General features: G+C 55.6%; 1 protein-coding gene across 5 annotated transcripts in view; it reads left to right on the forward strand.

Moving 5' to 3' along the window:
* The window catches only part of DENND3 (DENN domain containing 3), a 50472-nt gene that overhangs the window by 17460 nt on the left and 18442 nt on the right, over window positions 1-14570 (forward strand). For all 5 annotated transcript variants that reach the window (XR_015141167.1, XR_015141168.1, XM_086337512.1 and 2 more), the window contains exons 8-15: window positions 1830-1945; window positions 4809-4964; window positions 6698-6794; window positions 7526-7629; window positions 8148-8347; window positions 10068-10589; window positions 12219-12478; window positions 12584-12754. Coding sequence is in view for 3 of the 5 variants with exons in the window: in XM_086337512.1 (XP_086193638.1) it covers window positions 1830-1945; window positions 4809-4964; window positions 6698-6794; window positions 7526-7629; window positions 8148-8347; window positions 10068-10589; window positions 12219-12478; window positions 12584-12754 (1626 nt within the window). In the remaining 2 variants the exon portion in view is untranslated. The remainder of the gene's footprint in view (window positions 1-1829; window positions 1946-4808; window positions 4965-6697; window positions 6795-7525; window positions 7630-8147; window positions 8348-10067; window positions 10590-12218; window positions 12479-12583; window positions 12755-14570) is intronic.

A 14570-nucleotide genomic window follows, 5' to 3' on the forward strand; every position in this document is an offset into this window, starting at 1 on the left:
CTTTTCGGTCAGCCCACAGAGAAACCCTGCCTGTGTCAGCAGCCACCCCACCACAACCGTACCCCCCAGACCCTGGCCACCGCTGCCTGCTCTGTGCTGCTTTAACTTAGTGGTGTGTTTTTGAGGCTCATCCATGTAGCAGCGCTTTATTTTTATTGCCCAGTAGGGTTGCCCTGAATGAGGAGACCACAGTTGTTTATCCATTCATGAGTTGAGGACGTTTGCGGATGTTTCTATGCTTTGACTGTTGTGAACGGCGCGGCTGTGAACACACGTACAGGTCTTCGTGTGGACGTGCGTTCATTTATTTACCTTGGTACACAGCTGGGGGCGAAATCGCAGGGTCCAGTGCTAGGACTGTGTTTAGCCACTGGAGAGATGTCCAGGCTGTTGCCCTCCGCAGCTACCTGGCTCACTGTCCCTCCAGCACGGGGAGGGCTCCGGGTTCCTGCCTCCCCCAGCGCGTGTCACCGGCCTTTCTGCTTCAGCCTCCTGCTGGCCGGTTTGGATGACTGGCGTCGTGGAGGTCTTTTTCTTGTGCTTACTGGTAGTTGGTCCAGGGTGGGTTCTCATGTAACTGTTTCATTTTAATTTTAATTAACATGTAGTTGACTTACAGTGTTGTGTTTGCTATTTCAAAAATGTCTCAGTGTGCGCAGAACCCGAGAGGAGTGGGTTGCTGCGCGGCCCGCTCTGTCCTCGGAGGTCGTCCGGGTCTTCCTGGCGGTCGCAGCACAGCGCAGCTGAGCACAGTGCCCCTCCTGGGGGCGGAGCCGGCATGTCTGTGTTCTTGGCAGACTCGGTGACTCACTCACCGGGGACAAACACGCTGGGAAAAGGCCATTCAGACCTCCTGGAAAGAACGGAAAAACGTCACTCTTGCAAATGAGGAAAAAATAGGCATGCTCTGGAGTTAAAACTGGGTTTCTTTTTTTAGTCGTTAGGGGAAAAACCGCCTTTGTTCGGTCCCTTCAGGAGGGACGCTTGCAGGCACAGGCACTTGACTCTGGTCTGCAGCCGTGAAGGAAGTCCTCCTAGCGGCTGCCTGCTCTGGGAGGCGTCAGGCCAAGGCAGCAGGTCTTGACTGAACGTGTTTGGGGTTTGGATGTTTTCTTGATGGTGCTGGGCATGTGGACAGGGTCCTTGTAAAAGCTGGGTGTTCTCGCCCTGAGGAAGCCTGTCCCCTCCAGCGTAGTTCTCTGCTCTGGGGCACGTGTTTCTGCATACTCCACGTGACACGGAACACGCGCTGAGAGGCCGGCCCGGCAGGAAAGCCAGGGAGAGTTTGGCGGCGTGTTCCCGGGACAGTTGAAGTGCAGAACTTAGGTGTGTGACTCAGTATTTGTATGTTCCGTCACAGATAAGACTTCACAAGTAAGCCACACACATGTCTCAAGAACGCTTGAGTGTGTTGGCTCCCTGAGCCCAGGGCCCACCTGTGCTGTGGTCCTTGGGGCTGGGGAGCTAGCTGGGCAGCCCAGCAGGCACCCTGAGTGTTGAATGTCAGGGTGCTCTGGCTGGAGCTCTGGAATGTCCTCTCCAGGCTCCCTGAAGTAGTCCCCAGAGTGTTTGTACCAGGGTGGGGGAGGCCTGACCTCCTGTGTTGGAATCTTGACTCAAGGCATGTTTAATCACCTTAGCTTATTAACCTGACTCATGGTAGCATTGCATTTTGGAGCAGACAATATAAGGCTTTGTGTGCATATTAAATATACAATAATTTAATTAATGATGATTTGATCTTAATGAATGCAAAATGTAGCTTTGTGTTTTCAAAGATGTATACAAATTCAGATTCTTCCTTTGATCTTTACAAACTTATTTTATAGGAAGCTGATGGTTTAATTCTGATAAACATCGACAGTGGGAACATCACCTACTCCAACGATGAAGAGGTTGATGTTCCCGACATCCCTCTCCTGGCCGCACAGACGTTCATTCAGAGGTAAGGGGAGAGATCGTCTGTGTTTGGGAAGGTCTTGCTCAGGTCTGTACTTGCCACGTTTGAGTATCTTTTCCAACCTTATATTAACAGATGGCTTATGTATTTAATGGGGCTTCCCTGGTGTCTCAGACAGTAAAGAATCTGCCTGCAATGCTGGGTTCCATCCCTGGGTGGGAAAGATCCCCTGGAGAAGGGAATGACTTCCTACTCCAGTATTCTTGCCTGGAGAATTCCATGGACAGAGGAACCTGGCAGGCTACAGTCCAAGGGGTTGCAAAGAGTCGGACACGACTGAGCAACTAACACTTTTACTTTTTTACTTTTTTTTAAAATGTATTTAATAGTTTGGAAATTATTTGTGAATGCTTAAATATAAAAGTTGGTTGTCTTTATTCTGATCCTGTCTAAACACTGAGTGGCCCCTGAACCAGGGGACAGTCACAGCCCCAGGACACCTCCCAGCCCCCTTCTGGATTCATGGTCTCTGAGGTCCTTTCTCCTTCATTCCCTCATTCCTTCATCCATTCACTCACCAGATGTGTGTCCAGTGCGTCGGGCAGAGTATTGTATAGTGAGCAAGCCGACGCGGCCCCCGCCCCGAGGACTGTCAGCTGGGGGACCCTGACGGCGTGACCCCCTGCCCTTCCCTGGGCGGGCAGCTGTCTTCCCCTTTTGGCCCCGCCCCTCCTCCCCCACAGAGCTCTCTCTTAGTGCTGTTATTTTTCCATAACTGTGTTGTGGCCATCTCTGTGACTAAACCTTACTGGCTGAGCTCAGACCTGACACGCTTTTCCCAAAGAGGGCAGGTGATAACTGGTGAGGCTCCGCAGGTCCCATGGCCTCTGTCGTGGTGGGAGAGGCGTGGCAGCGAGGGGCCCCCCCACGAGTGTCTTCGGGGACTAGTGAGGGGAGGTGTGGTCACTACTTATGCCAGGATGAAGGTGGATCCAGGGCGGGCGAGGACAGAGCCGGGCCCCCTCGGGGGGGTCCTGCAGAGGGACGTTCCCCTCTTTGGAACCTGATAAGGTGGTGGTGGGAGAGATCCTGCTTTTGTATTCCAGCCCAGGTGTGGACCGCAGACAGGCCGGGTGTGGAACTCGGGGGCAGACCCTTGCAGGGTGAGGGGCAGGGGTGAGCGTGGCAGCTGCTACTGGCTGTCTCCCATCTGTGCTCACTGGCCCCCTTTATCTTGGCTGCTGTCGGGAGGTCAGACACAGGCAGAGCCGAAGCCTGAGAGCAGGGGAGGGAGCGGGTGGTCCTCCGCTGGCTCCCTAACTTGGCTGTTCTCATCTGTGCCTTGTACTGTGTATCTGTCAGCGGGGGCTGCTGTAACAAACACCTCCTAAGAACAGATATCTACTGCCTCCCAGTCCTGGAGGCTGGAAGTTCAAGGTTCAAGGTCAGCCAGTAGGGCTAGTTCCTCCCTGTGTCCTCACGTGGTCGTGCCCCTGGGGGCGTCGTGTTTTAATCTCCCCTTATGAGGACACCCGTCATACTGGAGTAGGTCCAGCCTCATGACCTCATTTTAACTTAATTGCCTCTTTGAAGGCCCCAACTCCAAACATAGTCACGCTGTGAGGTGTTGGGGGTCAGGACTCCGACATGGGAATTTGGGGAACAAATCGTTCAGCATTGATTATTCCCTCTCCCTGGATGGTCTCCGCAGAGTCGATGGGAGTGCCACCTTTATCAGTGGTCCTCCCATCCTAAACAGTCTTACAGCACCCAGAGCCTGGGCTGCGGGTGTGGAGGCCTGCGTGGCTGCTGGGTCGTGCTCACGGGGCCCGGCCAGGTGGCCCGGTGGAGTGTCTCCCTGTATGAACTCAGAAGGCGAAACCCACATTCCTCACCGTCTGGGTTTCTGATAAGCAAAGTCCGCATTCCCCGATTTTTGAGGACTGATCTTGGCCAGCGTTTGACGAAGCTTCTCAAGTGTTTGCTTGGGTGGAGCATATCCAATAAGATGAGATCTCGCCTCTGCCCACGTGTTACTGTGAGAATTCTAGAACATTCCCAGGGTTCTTGCTTGGTCAGACCCCCAGAGTTGGGATGTGGCATCTCAGGCTCACCACGAGGGGCTGTTTATAAACGTGAACTAACCTGTGCGTGGTTGGTGGCATGTCTGTGAAGGACCCTGGGACCGTCATCCAAGCCATGGCCGTGGGCCTCCTCTCGGGGGCCAGGTGCGTGAGCACACACCCACCGTATTTGGTGGGAAGACGCCCCTGTGCCTGGCCGCCCTGTGCATGCTGTCTTCCTCGCTTTGAGCGGAGTGTGTGTTTGCCGTGTCCCCTTGCCCCGCCGGATCTCTAGACACGTGTCACGTGGGTTTATTTGCATATTTAAAGCCTCCGACTCTCTCCTTGGTGTCCAGGGTTTCATCTAGAAGTGCAGCCGTGGCTGGTGCTGGGGAGGTGGGGGTCCTGTGTGATGAAGACCTCTGGGAGCCCCCATCCCCGAGAACCGCCCCCGAACGAGTGGCCACACCTCGAGCCCCCGCACCTTCCAGGGCAGGGCCTTCCCGCCCAGGCCCACTGGGAACCCTTCGGCCATCGTGGAAGAGGGAGTGTTTAAAAGAGGGGCGGGATGACTCAGCTTGGACAAAAACACCTGTGATCCAAAGACAAGGCCTTTGTGGGTTCCGCGCCAATGAGCTGTTTGTGTTGGGACATGAATAGACTCTCAACCGGAATGTGTTTTTAATGACATCCCCTCTCCACCCCCTACCCCGGTATCGATAGGTGTTCCGAGCATCCTAGGAAGGTCAGTTGAGCTCTCCCTGGAGGATTCTCTCTCCTGCCCATGAGCTGTGGTCATGTGCTGTGGGCTGAGCTGTGGTCACTGTTCCTCTGTTCCTTTCCAGGGTCCAGAGCCTTCAGCTGCACCACGAGCTGGACCTGGCTCACCTCTGCGCCAGCACAGACGTGAACGAGGGCCGGGCCTCCAGGCGGGCCTGGCAGCAGCAGCTCAACTGCCAGATCCAGCAGATGACCCTGCAGCTGCTCGTCAGCATCTTCAGGTATTTAAAGCCCCTCCAAGGTCGTCACCCGGTCCCCAGCCTGCTCCCAGTTCCACGCCGGCCGCAGCCACAGAGCTCAGGAACTGAAATCCAGGACTGACGCGGGAGAGACCCCTGCACCCAGGAGGATCCCTGGGAGTGTGTCGGCCCTGCCCGGGGCCTTCCCACCCACTCCTCTCTCCTGCAAAGGACCACTTTGGGCGGTCGGCCCCGGGTCGAGGGACAAATGGATTGTTTCGGGATCGCAGCCCACCCGAAGGAGAGCCCAGGCTGGTTAGCACCCAGGACTGGCCCCTGTTAGAAGCTTTTCTTCTTTCCCTGCATTGCTGTCACCTCCAGCATCGGAGTCCGTTGTGTGTTGCTGGGACCCAGCTCTGAGCCCAGTCGGTCAAGTGGACGGGGCAGCGTGTTTGCTGCCCCGGGATGTAGAGCAGGATCCAGTGGTTGTTCTGGCCTAGATGTGCAGTGCTTTAAGGGAGGTCCGATAGATCCATGCCGACATTCACGTTAACTGTGTGGCGAAGTTATCGGTAGGAAAGCCTTCAAGCCTTTTTTTCCTTCCAACTCTCTCTTCTCTGCTTTGTCTTGCAGCCTCTCTCTCCCCTGCCTCACCCACTGCTCCTCCTCCCACCCTTGGGTCGTGTGGCAGGGAGGGTGGCAGCTCCAGGTATTCTCCTGATCTGGACGGACCCAGCCTGGGAAGGGTTTAGACCAGAGCTGGCCGACTTGACAACACTGTGTGATTCGACATTTTAATGGTTGTATTTTTTAGCCGTCTTTCCTTACATAAAGCAAATAATCTATTAGGGAAAAAGGGGATGTTACATTATAGATGGGTTGCATTAGCTCTCTGCTTAAGGCACTATAATTTGTGTGGTCGTAGAAACGTTGTCTTCCTTTTGTTCTTTTAATGTGACTTCCCAGGGGCACTAGTGGTAAAGAACCTGCCTGCCAACGCAGGAGACGTAAGGGACGCGCAAGGCTTCAGTCCCTGGGTCGGGAAGATCCCCTGGAGTAGGAAACGGCAGCCCACTCCAGTGTTGTTGCCTGGAGAATCCCCATGGACAGAGGAGCCCGGTGGGCTACAGTTCACGGGTTCACAGTTGGACACAACTGAGCATAAACGTGGAAGCTTGCTGAGTTCAGTTCATTAAAAAGGCACAGTATGATTCTAAAAGTTGACTTCCCCTAGATGAAGTCATGTCTGTCCTCACAGGAGAAGGAAAACATTGAACATGCTGTGTCCTGAATACGTTCTGTGCGGTTATTGATTCTGTTGGTAGCTATCACGTGAGATCTGGGGCGTCGTGTGGCCAAGTCCCCACGGAATGCAGATTTGGAGGTGGCTGGTGGGGGTCCAGCTGGCAGCCAAGCTGGGCTAATACCCAGGGTCTGTCTGCCCTTCCTGTGTCACCACCCTGAACTCAGTCTTATTAGTATGAACAATTATGGACGATCGCATCTTCTGCCTTTGAATAAGGAGCTAAGGGGCTCAACACAGACCCCTTCCCTCCTGCCGGCCCCCAGAGTTTCATTCCAGTTGGAAGAAAGCTATATTGAAGTGGCAGGATAGCCTGACCACAGGTTACACCCAAACCCTCGGGGCTCAATAATCCTTGTGCAGACAGGGCTTTTCAAACTGTGTATTTCTTGCCATCGTTTTTCTGCTAACAGCAATGTGTTGTTCATGTGTTCAAAAACATTTCAACAGTTAGACTGTCTTTCTTCATCAGGGAAGTAAAGAATCACTTGAATTATGAACACAGAGTGTTCAATAGTGAAGAGTTTCTCAAAACAAGAGCTCTGGGGGACCAGCAGTTTTATAAACAGGTGAGAGGCGCATGGGCGTGTGTGCGTGTGTGTACTCCATCCTTTGCACTCTTCTGTGCTTCAGATACTTTTCACATCAGGGTTTCCAGCATCTGTGAGTACTTTATTCTGTGTTTTAGCTTTTCTAGAAGTTTGAGCCTGGGTCCTGCTGATCCTTTGCCCAGCTCTTATTTTCTTAATTGGCTTTTTAGAGTGATATACGTGTAACTCAGTGCACCCACCTTAAGTGTAGAGTGTGCTGAGTTGCGACCAAGGCCCGGGCCCAGTAGCCCCTTCCTCAGCCTGGATCTGGACGCATCCTATCAGCCCGCACAATTCCATGCCCTTGCCATCACCGCCTCCTTCCCTGGGCTGGGCCATGACCGCTCTCCCTGGGAGCTGACTGGGAGGTTGTTCTGTGTGAGTCTGTGGATGGGTGGGCTGGCTGTGAGGTGGGCATGTGGGGGAGGCTGCCATCCCCAGGAGATCCCAGAATTGATGACTCAGCTGCCGTTGTCCTGGGGGGCAGGGTGGTTTGGGCTTTCGAATATTTTGTGATTTTTCAAACGTAAAGAGTGATTCTTTGAGGTTGGTTGGTGAGGGATTGAGGAGGATCTTACTTTAGATTCTGATGAACTAAGAAAGCTGCCTGTGTTGGGAACTTGGGTCTAGACGTGCTGGCCAGAGGCCTCGGTGGGTCGGGGAAGGACAGTGGAGCAGGTGCAGTGACCGCCCCTCGGGGTCTCTTCCAGGTCCTGGATACATACATGTTTCATGCCTTCCTCAAGGCCCGGCTCAGCAGAAGGATGGACGCCTTTGCCCAGATGGACCTCCACACGCAGTCCGAGGAGGACAGGTGTGCATGTTAGGTTCTGAAGGATGCGCCGCTCCCTTGGGGTCTGTCTCTGGACGGATGAACGATAAATCAAATCAGAGGAGTCTGACATTTCGACGTGAGGGAGCTGGCTGGCGGGCCTGGCTCCTCTCATGCAGCCCTGTTTCTGGGGGGTGGGGACACCGAAGTGCCCACAGTGCAGCTCTGGGTCTGCGTTCGGGCTGTTCTTTCCCCGTCTTCCTTCTCACGCTCTCCCTACATCTTCGCCGTTTCCTGCCTCCTCTGTGTTGCTTTTCCTGAACTCCTCAAACATGCATCACCGTCAACGAGGCCCTCGTTTATCCTGTGTGTGAGACCTCTCCTGGGGGGCGTGGCCTGCACTCAGCCTTCACTACACGAGGGAGAGCCAGGCAAGCTCCCGCCACTTCTCCCTTGACAGGGGGATACTGGACACTGGTCACCACACTTGGGAAAATGCCCAGTTGAGCCTGTTCTTGGATCATTATTGTACATGTCAGATGTTGGGATTTTCCACCCAGGATAAACGGGATGCTCCTGAGTCCGAGGAGACCCACGATCGAGAAGATGGCCAGCCGGAAGTCCTCGGCCTCGCACACGGCCCACCGGCGCATGGTGGTCAGCATGCCCAACCTGCAGGACATCACGGTGCCTGAGCTGCCGCCCCGGAACTCATCACTTCGGAAGATACAGACCACGGAGTATGGGAGCAGCCACACAGGTGCGCCGGCCACGCCCCTTCCGTGACCTTTCCCAGTCACGTGATTCTAACGCCGCCAGTTGCTGAAAGAAGTCAGCTCATTCCAGGAGAAGGGAATGGGCTTTTTTTTGGGGGGGGGGCGGTGGGGAGGTTCTAGTAGTTTGATTATTTGAAATATTTTTAGAATATTTATTTTGCAAACTATGTTCATTATAGAAAATGATTTCTTGTCTGCGTGTTCCATCACCTGGTTCCCAACTGCTGAAGACCACAGCTGTTCACGGTTTTCACGTCTGTCGAAAATGTGTGGGTGTGCGTGTATATGCGCATGTGCCTAGGAGACACATGTTTATGTGTGTCAGTGTCTAACGAGGTGCAGCGACTATTAAGCCTTCAGTGATTGCCGACCTTCCTAGGTGTTGGGGTACACAGGCAGCCATTGCCCCCGCCCCCATGGACGGGAAGGAAGGCCGACGATAGAAATGCGTAACACCGGTGGGGGTTGGTCGAGATGTTCAGTGTGGTGACATGGTCGGGGTGGTGACGGGCAGGGCCGTGCCATGGGGGTGGGGAGCAGCGCTGTGGTCTCAGGAGGTGGACGCTGGGGGAGGGGCGTGCCGTGGGAGGCAGCGGCTGCATCCCCACCCACGTGCAGAGCATCTGCTTAGGGTCCCCTTGCTGGTGAGTTGCTGTAAAACCCGTTTGGACGTGTGTGAGCCCACGTGTCCTTCCCACGTGAGCCGCAGCGAAGCCGGTCACATGTGATGCTGCTTGTGGGTGCTTGGGGCTTCTCCTCGCAGCCCCAGGGAGGGGTCTCTGCCTATCCTCAGTGGATGGAGAAGTGGTGGGGAGACGGTGCTGTGGGTGGAGGCGCCAGGTACCAGCTGGCGTCTCCTGTGCATTGCCGAGAGCCAGAGGCTGAGGGAGGAGCATGTCCTCGATGCCGGGAGGGGCTGTGTGTGCAAACGAGCAAGTTTCTGGAGGGCCCTGGTGGGTCTGAGTCCCCCGCGCAGCTGCTGCCGGCTGTGTGACCCTGGGCAGGTCGCTCTGCCTCTCTGGGCCTGCACGCCCTCTCTCGTAGAGCATCGTGGGGCTCCACGCTCTGCACTGGGCCCGCGCGCTGTAGGCAGATGTTCCGCTCCCTCTGCCCCTCCCCCAGGCTCCTCCGCCATCCTCCAGGCTTTGTCACTGAGACCCCACCTCCTTGGGGTGAGCTACATCCTGTGGCCTGGCCTTGTCCACTGGCGCTGCCTGGGAGCCATGGGGGTGAGGTTGTGGAAGGCACTGGTGTGACACACAGCTGGTTAGGCGTGACGTTCAGCAGCTGGTGCGGGGGACCAGTGGAAACCTCGGCCCCCGCACCTGTGAGATGAGCGTGGCAACAGCACCCACGCATGGAGCTGCTGCTGAGGTAAAAGAAGCGGCTGCTTAACAGGGCCTGCCTGCCCGGCAGCTACGGCTCAGCCTAGGTCATTAGCTTAATCCTCCAGTGAAGACTCAGCATCACGTGTTTCAATTTAGCCATCAGCAGTTTTAGCAAATAAAATAATGCCATACTCTCAGGGTGCCACGGGAGGCCGCTGGGGCCCCCCTCAGCACGGGGTTCGTGGAACTTCCTGGAAGATACACCTGGTTCCTGCTCCATGCTGCACCCAGGGCCCAGAAACAGCAGAGTGCTGGGGCGGGAATGCGCGTCGCCTCTAAGGTCTGCGCTTACCACTCACTTCCCCTTCACCCCCAGTTCTGGACGTGCCCCCCAAGTCGACACACACCTTCAAGATCCCAGAAATCCACTTCCCGCTGGTGGCCCAGTGCGTGCAGGCATTCTACGCGGACTGCGTGGCCCAGCTGAGTAAAGCCATGGGCTCGCTGGCCCCCGAGAACTCGGTGCTGCTGGCCAGGTACTTCTACCTGAGGGGGCTGGTGCAGCTGATGCAGGGCCAGCTGCTGGATGCTCTGCTGGATTTCCAGAGCCTGTACAAGACCGATGTGCGTGTCTTCCCCACCGACCTCGTCCAGACGACCGTGGAGTCCCTGTCGGCACCCGAGCGCACGCAGGCTGAGCGCATGCCTGAGCTGCGCCGGCTCATCAGCGAGGTCATGGACAGGCCCGCGGACGTCCCCAAGGCCGACGACCGCGTCAAGAACTTCGAGCTGCCCAAGAAGCACATGCAGCTGGACGATTTCGTGAAGAGGGTGCAGGAGTCGGGCATCGTGAAGGACACCGTCATCATACACCGGCTGTTCGAGGCGCTGACTGTAGGTAGGAGGATGCCCGCGGCCGGGGGCACCCTGCCAGCCAGGGAGAGCCTCGTGTGTGTGGGGGTCACTCAGTTGTGGAGCCCGCCAGGCTCCTTTGTCTATGGGATTCTCCAGGCCAGAATGCTGGAGTGGGTTGCCATGCCCTCCTCCAGGGGATCTTCCCGACCCAGGGATCAAACCTGGGTCTCCTACACTGAAGGTGGATTCTTTACTGTCTGAGCCACCTTTGCCTTCCAGAAAGCCTCATGGGTGGGGGCTTTACCTGCTGACGGACCCAGCAGCTGGCCGAGAGAGGTGGAGGGTCTGGGGAAGCTTGGTGACATCGGTCCTGGGGGACCTGCTCACGGTGTGATGATCCCTCCCTCTGACATGGGGACCCATGGCTGGGATGGGAAGGTTCCTGCATGAGGAGCAGGAGCCCAGCGGATCATACAGACCCACGAACACATAGAGCAGCACAGCGTTGGTGGGGCCATCTGCCTGGCACCTGCCCACCAGCCAGCAGGGCTTTTTCTTCCAGGCCTCAGACTCCCTGTGACAGGGTCCCACGGTGGTTGGGCCTGTGTGGAGGGTAGAGCACAGGAAGTGTTATTAGATGCTGTGAGGAAAGAGCATGCCAGCTCAGGGGGTGTCCAGCCAGGATGACCGCCTTGTCCAGGAAGGCTGCCCATGGGCCCTGTATCTGGGTTTTGAAGGATGGGTAGGAGTTTTCTGGTCTGGGCACTGCAGACCAGTGTGTACAGAGGCATGTTACCGCACGTTGTCACTGTGCTGGGAGGCTAGAGCGTGACCGGAGGAGGGGCCTGACCTTGGAGGAGTCGGCCTCATGAACACGGGGAGCCTCACCCTGGGAATGAAGTGAAGCAGGCCTGCTGGGGGGCACTCCCTGTGCAGGGTGTGAGGGGCCCGCTAAGGATGGAGGGCAGACGGGTCCACGACATGGAATAGAGCCACAGGAGCCAGACACGGGGAAGCGTCAGAATTCAGACGAGCCATTTTTCGCAGCAGCTGAGTGGGAGCTGGGGGTGGTCCCAGCTCCGTGTTATAGATAGGGAAGCAGATTCGCTCCGTATCTTGCCTGTGATCACACTGCGGAATATCAGTGAAGCTGGAGTTTGGACTTGGGTCTTTCTCCAGCTCTAGAGCCCCTGAATACTGGACGTTTGGGAAGGTTACTGAATCAATTAAGATCATCATGCTTAGAAATAATGATGCATTTGTTCACGTAACTAGAGTATGGAGATAAAGATCAAGGCTTCAGGCCAGGCTTGATCCAGCACTGCGGGAGGGTCCGAGGATCTGTAGTGCCAGCTACACCCTCGGACTGGCCCCAGGACGGCTGCCCACCAGTTCCAGAGGTGACACAGCACTCTATCCTTGTCCCAGGGTCCCCACCCGGCGCCCCGGGAGGCACTGAGACTGCCTGCCTAGGTAGGGGCTAGGAGGACAGACAGACTCAGCCCAGATCAGGTGCCCACCCGGGGAACTGGGTGAGACGGGGACTCTTTCCCAGGTGGGTCCTGTCCAGGTAGACTTGGGTGCTGGCGCCACCTGCTGCCTCCTGTGGGTAATGCGCAGCGTCCTGGTGTGCGTGGCTTTAAGAACCTCTTTTTATCTTTATGAAACTAAGGACACGAGAAACAGATTGACCCAGAAACATTCAAAGATTTCTACAACTGCTGGAAGGAGGCAGAAGCAGAGGCGCAGGAGGTCAGCCTGCCTTTGTCGGTGATGGAGCAGCTGGACAAAAGTGAGTGTGTGTACAAGCTGTCGCGCTCCGTCAAGACAAATCGCGGGGTGGGCAAGATCGCCATGACCCAGAAGCGCCTGTTCCTTCTCACGGAGGGGCGGCCAGGCTACGTGGAGATCTCCACCTTCAGGAACATAGAGGTGAGGCCAGGCCTGGGGCCGCCAGCCGTGGGCCCGCCCCACTCGCAGCTGCTGTTCACCCCAGGCCGTCATTTCACTTTCCCTCCTCTCTCGCTGCCTCTGCAGGATGTCAGAAGCACCATGGCCACTTTTCTGCTCCTGAGAATTCCCACTTTAAAAATCAAAACGACGTCCAAGAAAGAAGTCTTTGAAGCTAACCTAAAGACGGAGTGTGACCTCTGGCACCTGATGGTGAAGGAGATGTGGGCCGGGAGGAAGCTGGCCGACGACCACAAGGTCCGTTCTCACCCGCGGCTCCCGTCTCTCGGTGATGCTTAGCACAGGGCCCAGGCACAGCGTCTCGTCAGAGGCACTGAGGAGGCTGTGCTCTGCGTGACTCGGTGCGAGGCCCTGGGGGCAAACACGGGCCAGCCCGCGGGGTGGTATGTGTGGACCTGGGCTTGGCCTCTGCATTCCGCCTCCTCTGCTCCAGGTGGCACCCAGGAGGGCAGCGTCGGGGCTGGACTCTGGCAGGCGTGAGCTCGACTCTCACCTCTTTCCCTTTCCGGGATCAGGGTTCTGGGCGGGGGTGTATTAGGTCCTTTCCACAGGGCTGTGTTTAAAATCCCAGGGGATTTTGTAGCTTCACTGACTTTGGGCCAGACTGATGGCTTTGATTGCAGCAAGTTAAGATTTCCTAGTCACGAAGGGTACCCTGGACAGAGGTAAGACATGAGGGGCAATGTTTGTCTTGTCCGAATGGCAAGATGAGACAGGAAACCCACAACAGAGTGAGCAAAGGGTCCAAATTGGGAACTCATATGGGGAGCAGTTTCTAAGGTTCTCGAGAGCTGCAGCTCACTGGTCACCGGGGAGACGCAGGTCGGGGCGGCAGCCCACCCAGGGGCAAACTTGAGGGGAACGTACGTCCAGGGTGGAAGAGCTGCCCTCTGTGATGGACGTTCTGTCCCTGGAAGAGCCTGAGATCAAGGAAGTGGAAGGAGGCTTCTGTTTAAAATAGGAAAGGGAGGACTAGGTCCTAAGATTCCAATGTTCTGTGACTTTTGGACTCTCTGATTTTACGCCCACTTGGTTATTTAGCACAACGCAGGTGGCTCCATGGTGAAAACTGCCTGCCAATGCAGGAGATGTGGGTTTGATCCCTGGGCCGGGAAGCTTGGAGAAGGAAATGGTAACCCACTGCAGTACTCTTGCCTGGAAAATTCCATGGACAGAGGAGCCTGGTGGGCTGCAGCCCATGGGGTCGCGAAGAGTGGACAAGACTGAGCGACCGAACAACAGCAACAAAGTGGACCACGGCTGCAGGCGCCCGGGACGGCCGCACAGGGGCTGCAGCACGCTGGGCCTCCCCGTCCATCACCAGCTCCCGGAGTTTACTCAAACCCGTGTCCATCGAGTCAGCGATGCCATCCAGCCATCTCATCCTCTGTCGTCCCTTTCTCCTCCTGCCTTCAATCTTTCCCAGCATCAGGGTCTTTCCCAGTGAGTCACTTCTTCGCATCAGGTGGCCACAGTATTGGAGCTTCCCATCAGTCGTTCCAATGAATATTCAGGACTGATTTCCTTTAGGATGGACTGGTTGGATCTCCTTGTTGTCCAAGGGACTCTCAAGAATTTCCCCCAACACCACAGTTCAAAAGCATCAATTGCTTTCTTTATTGTCCAACTTTTCTTTATTGTCCAACTCTCACATCCATACATGACCACTGGAAAAACCATAGCCTTGACTAGACGGACCTTTGTCGGCAAAGTAGTGTCTCTGCTTTTTAATATGCTGTCTAGGTGGGTCATAACTTTTCTACCAAGGAGCAAGTATCTCTCAATTTCACGGCTGCAGTCACCATCTGCAGTGATTTTGGAGCCCCCAAATTAAAGTCTGTCACCATTTCCACTGTTTGCCCATCTATTTCCCATGAAGTGATAGGACCAGATGCCATGATCTTAGTTTTCTGAATGTTGAGTTTTAAACCAACTTTTTCACTCTCTTCTTTCACTTTCATCAAGAGGCTTTTTAGTTCTTCGCTTTCTGCCATACAGGTGGTGTCATCTGCATATCTGAGGTTATTGATATTTCTCCTGGCAATCTTGATTC

The sequence above is a fragment of the Bos grunniens genome, chromosome 14, assembly GCF_055505025.1.
Source record: "Bos grunniens cultivar Pamir isolate PY7600 chromosome 14, Bosgru_T2T1.0, whole genome shotgun sequence".
NCBI classification, from domain to species: domain Eukaryota; kingdom Metazoa; phylum Chordata; class Mammalia; order Artiodactyla; family Bovidae; genus Bos; species Bos grunniens.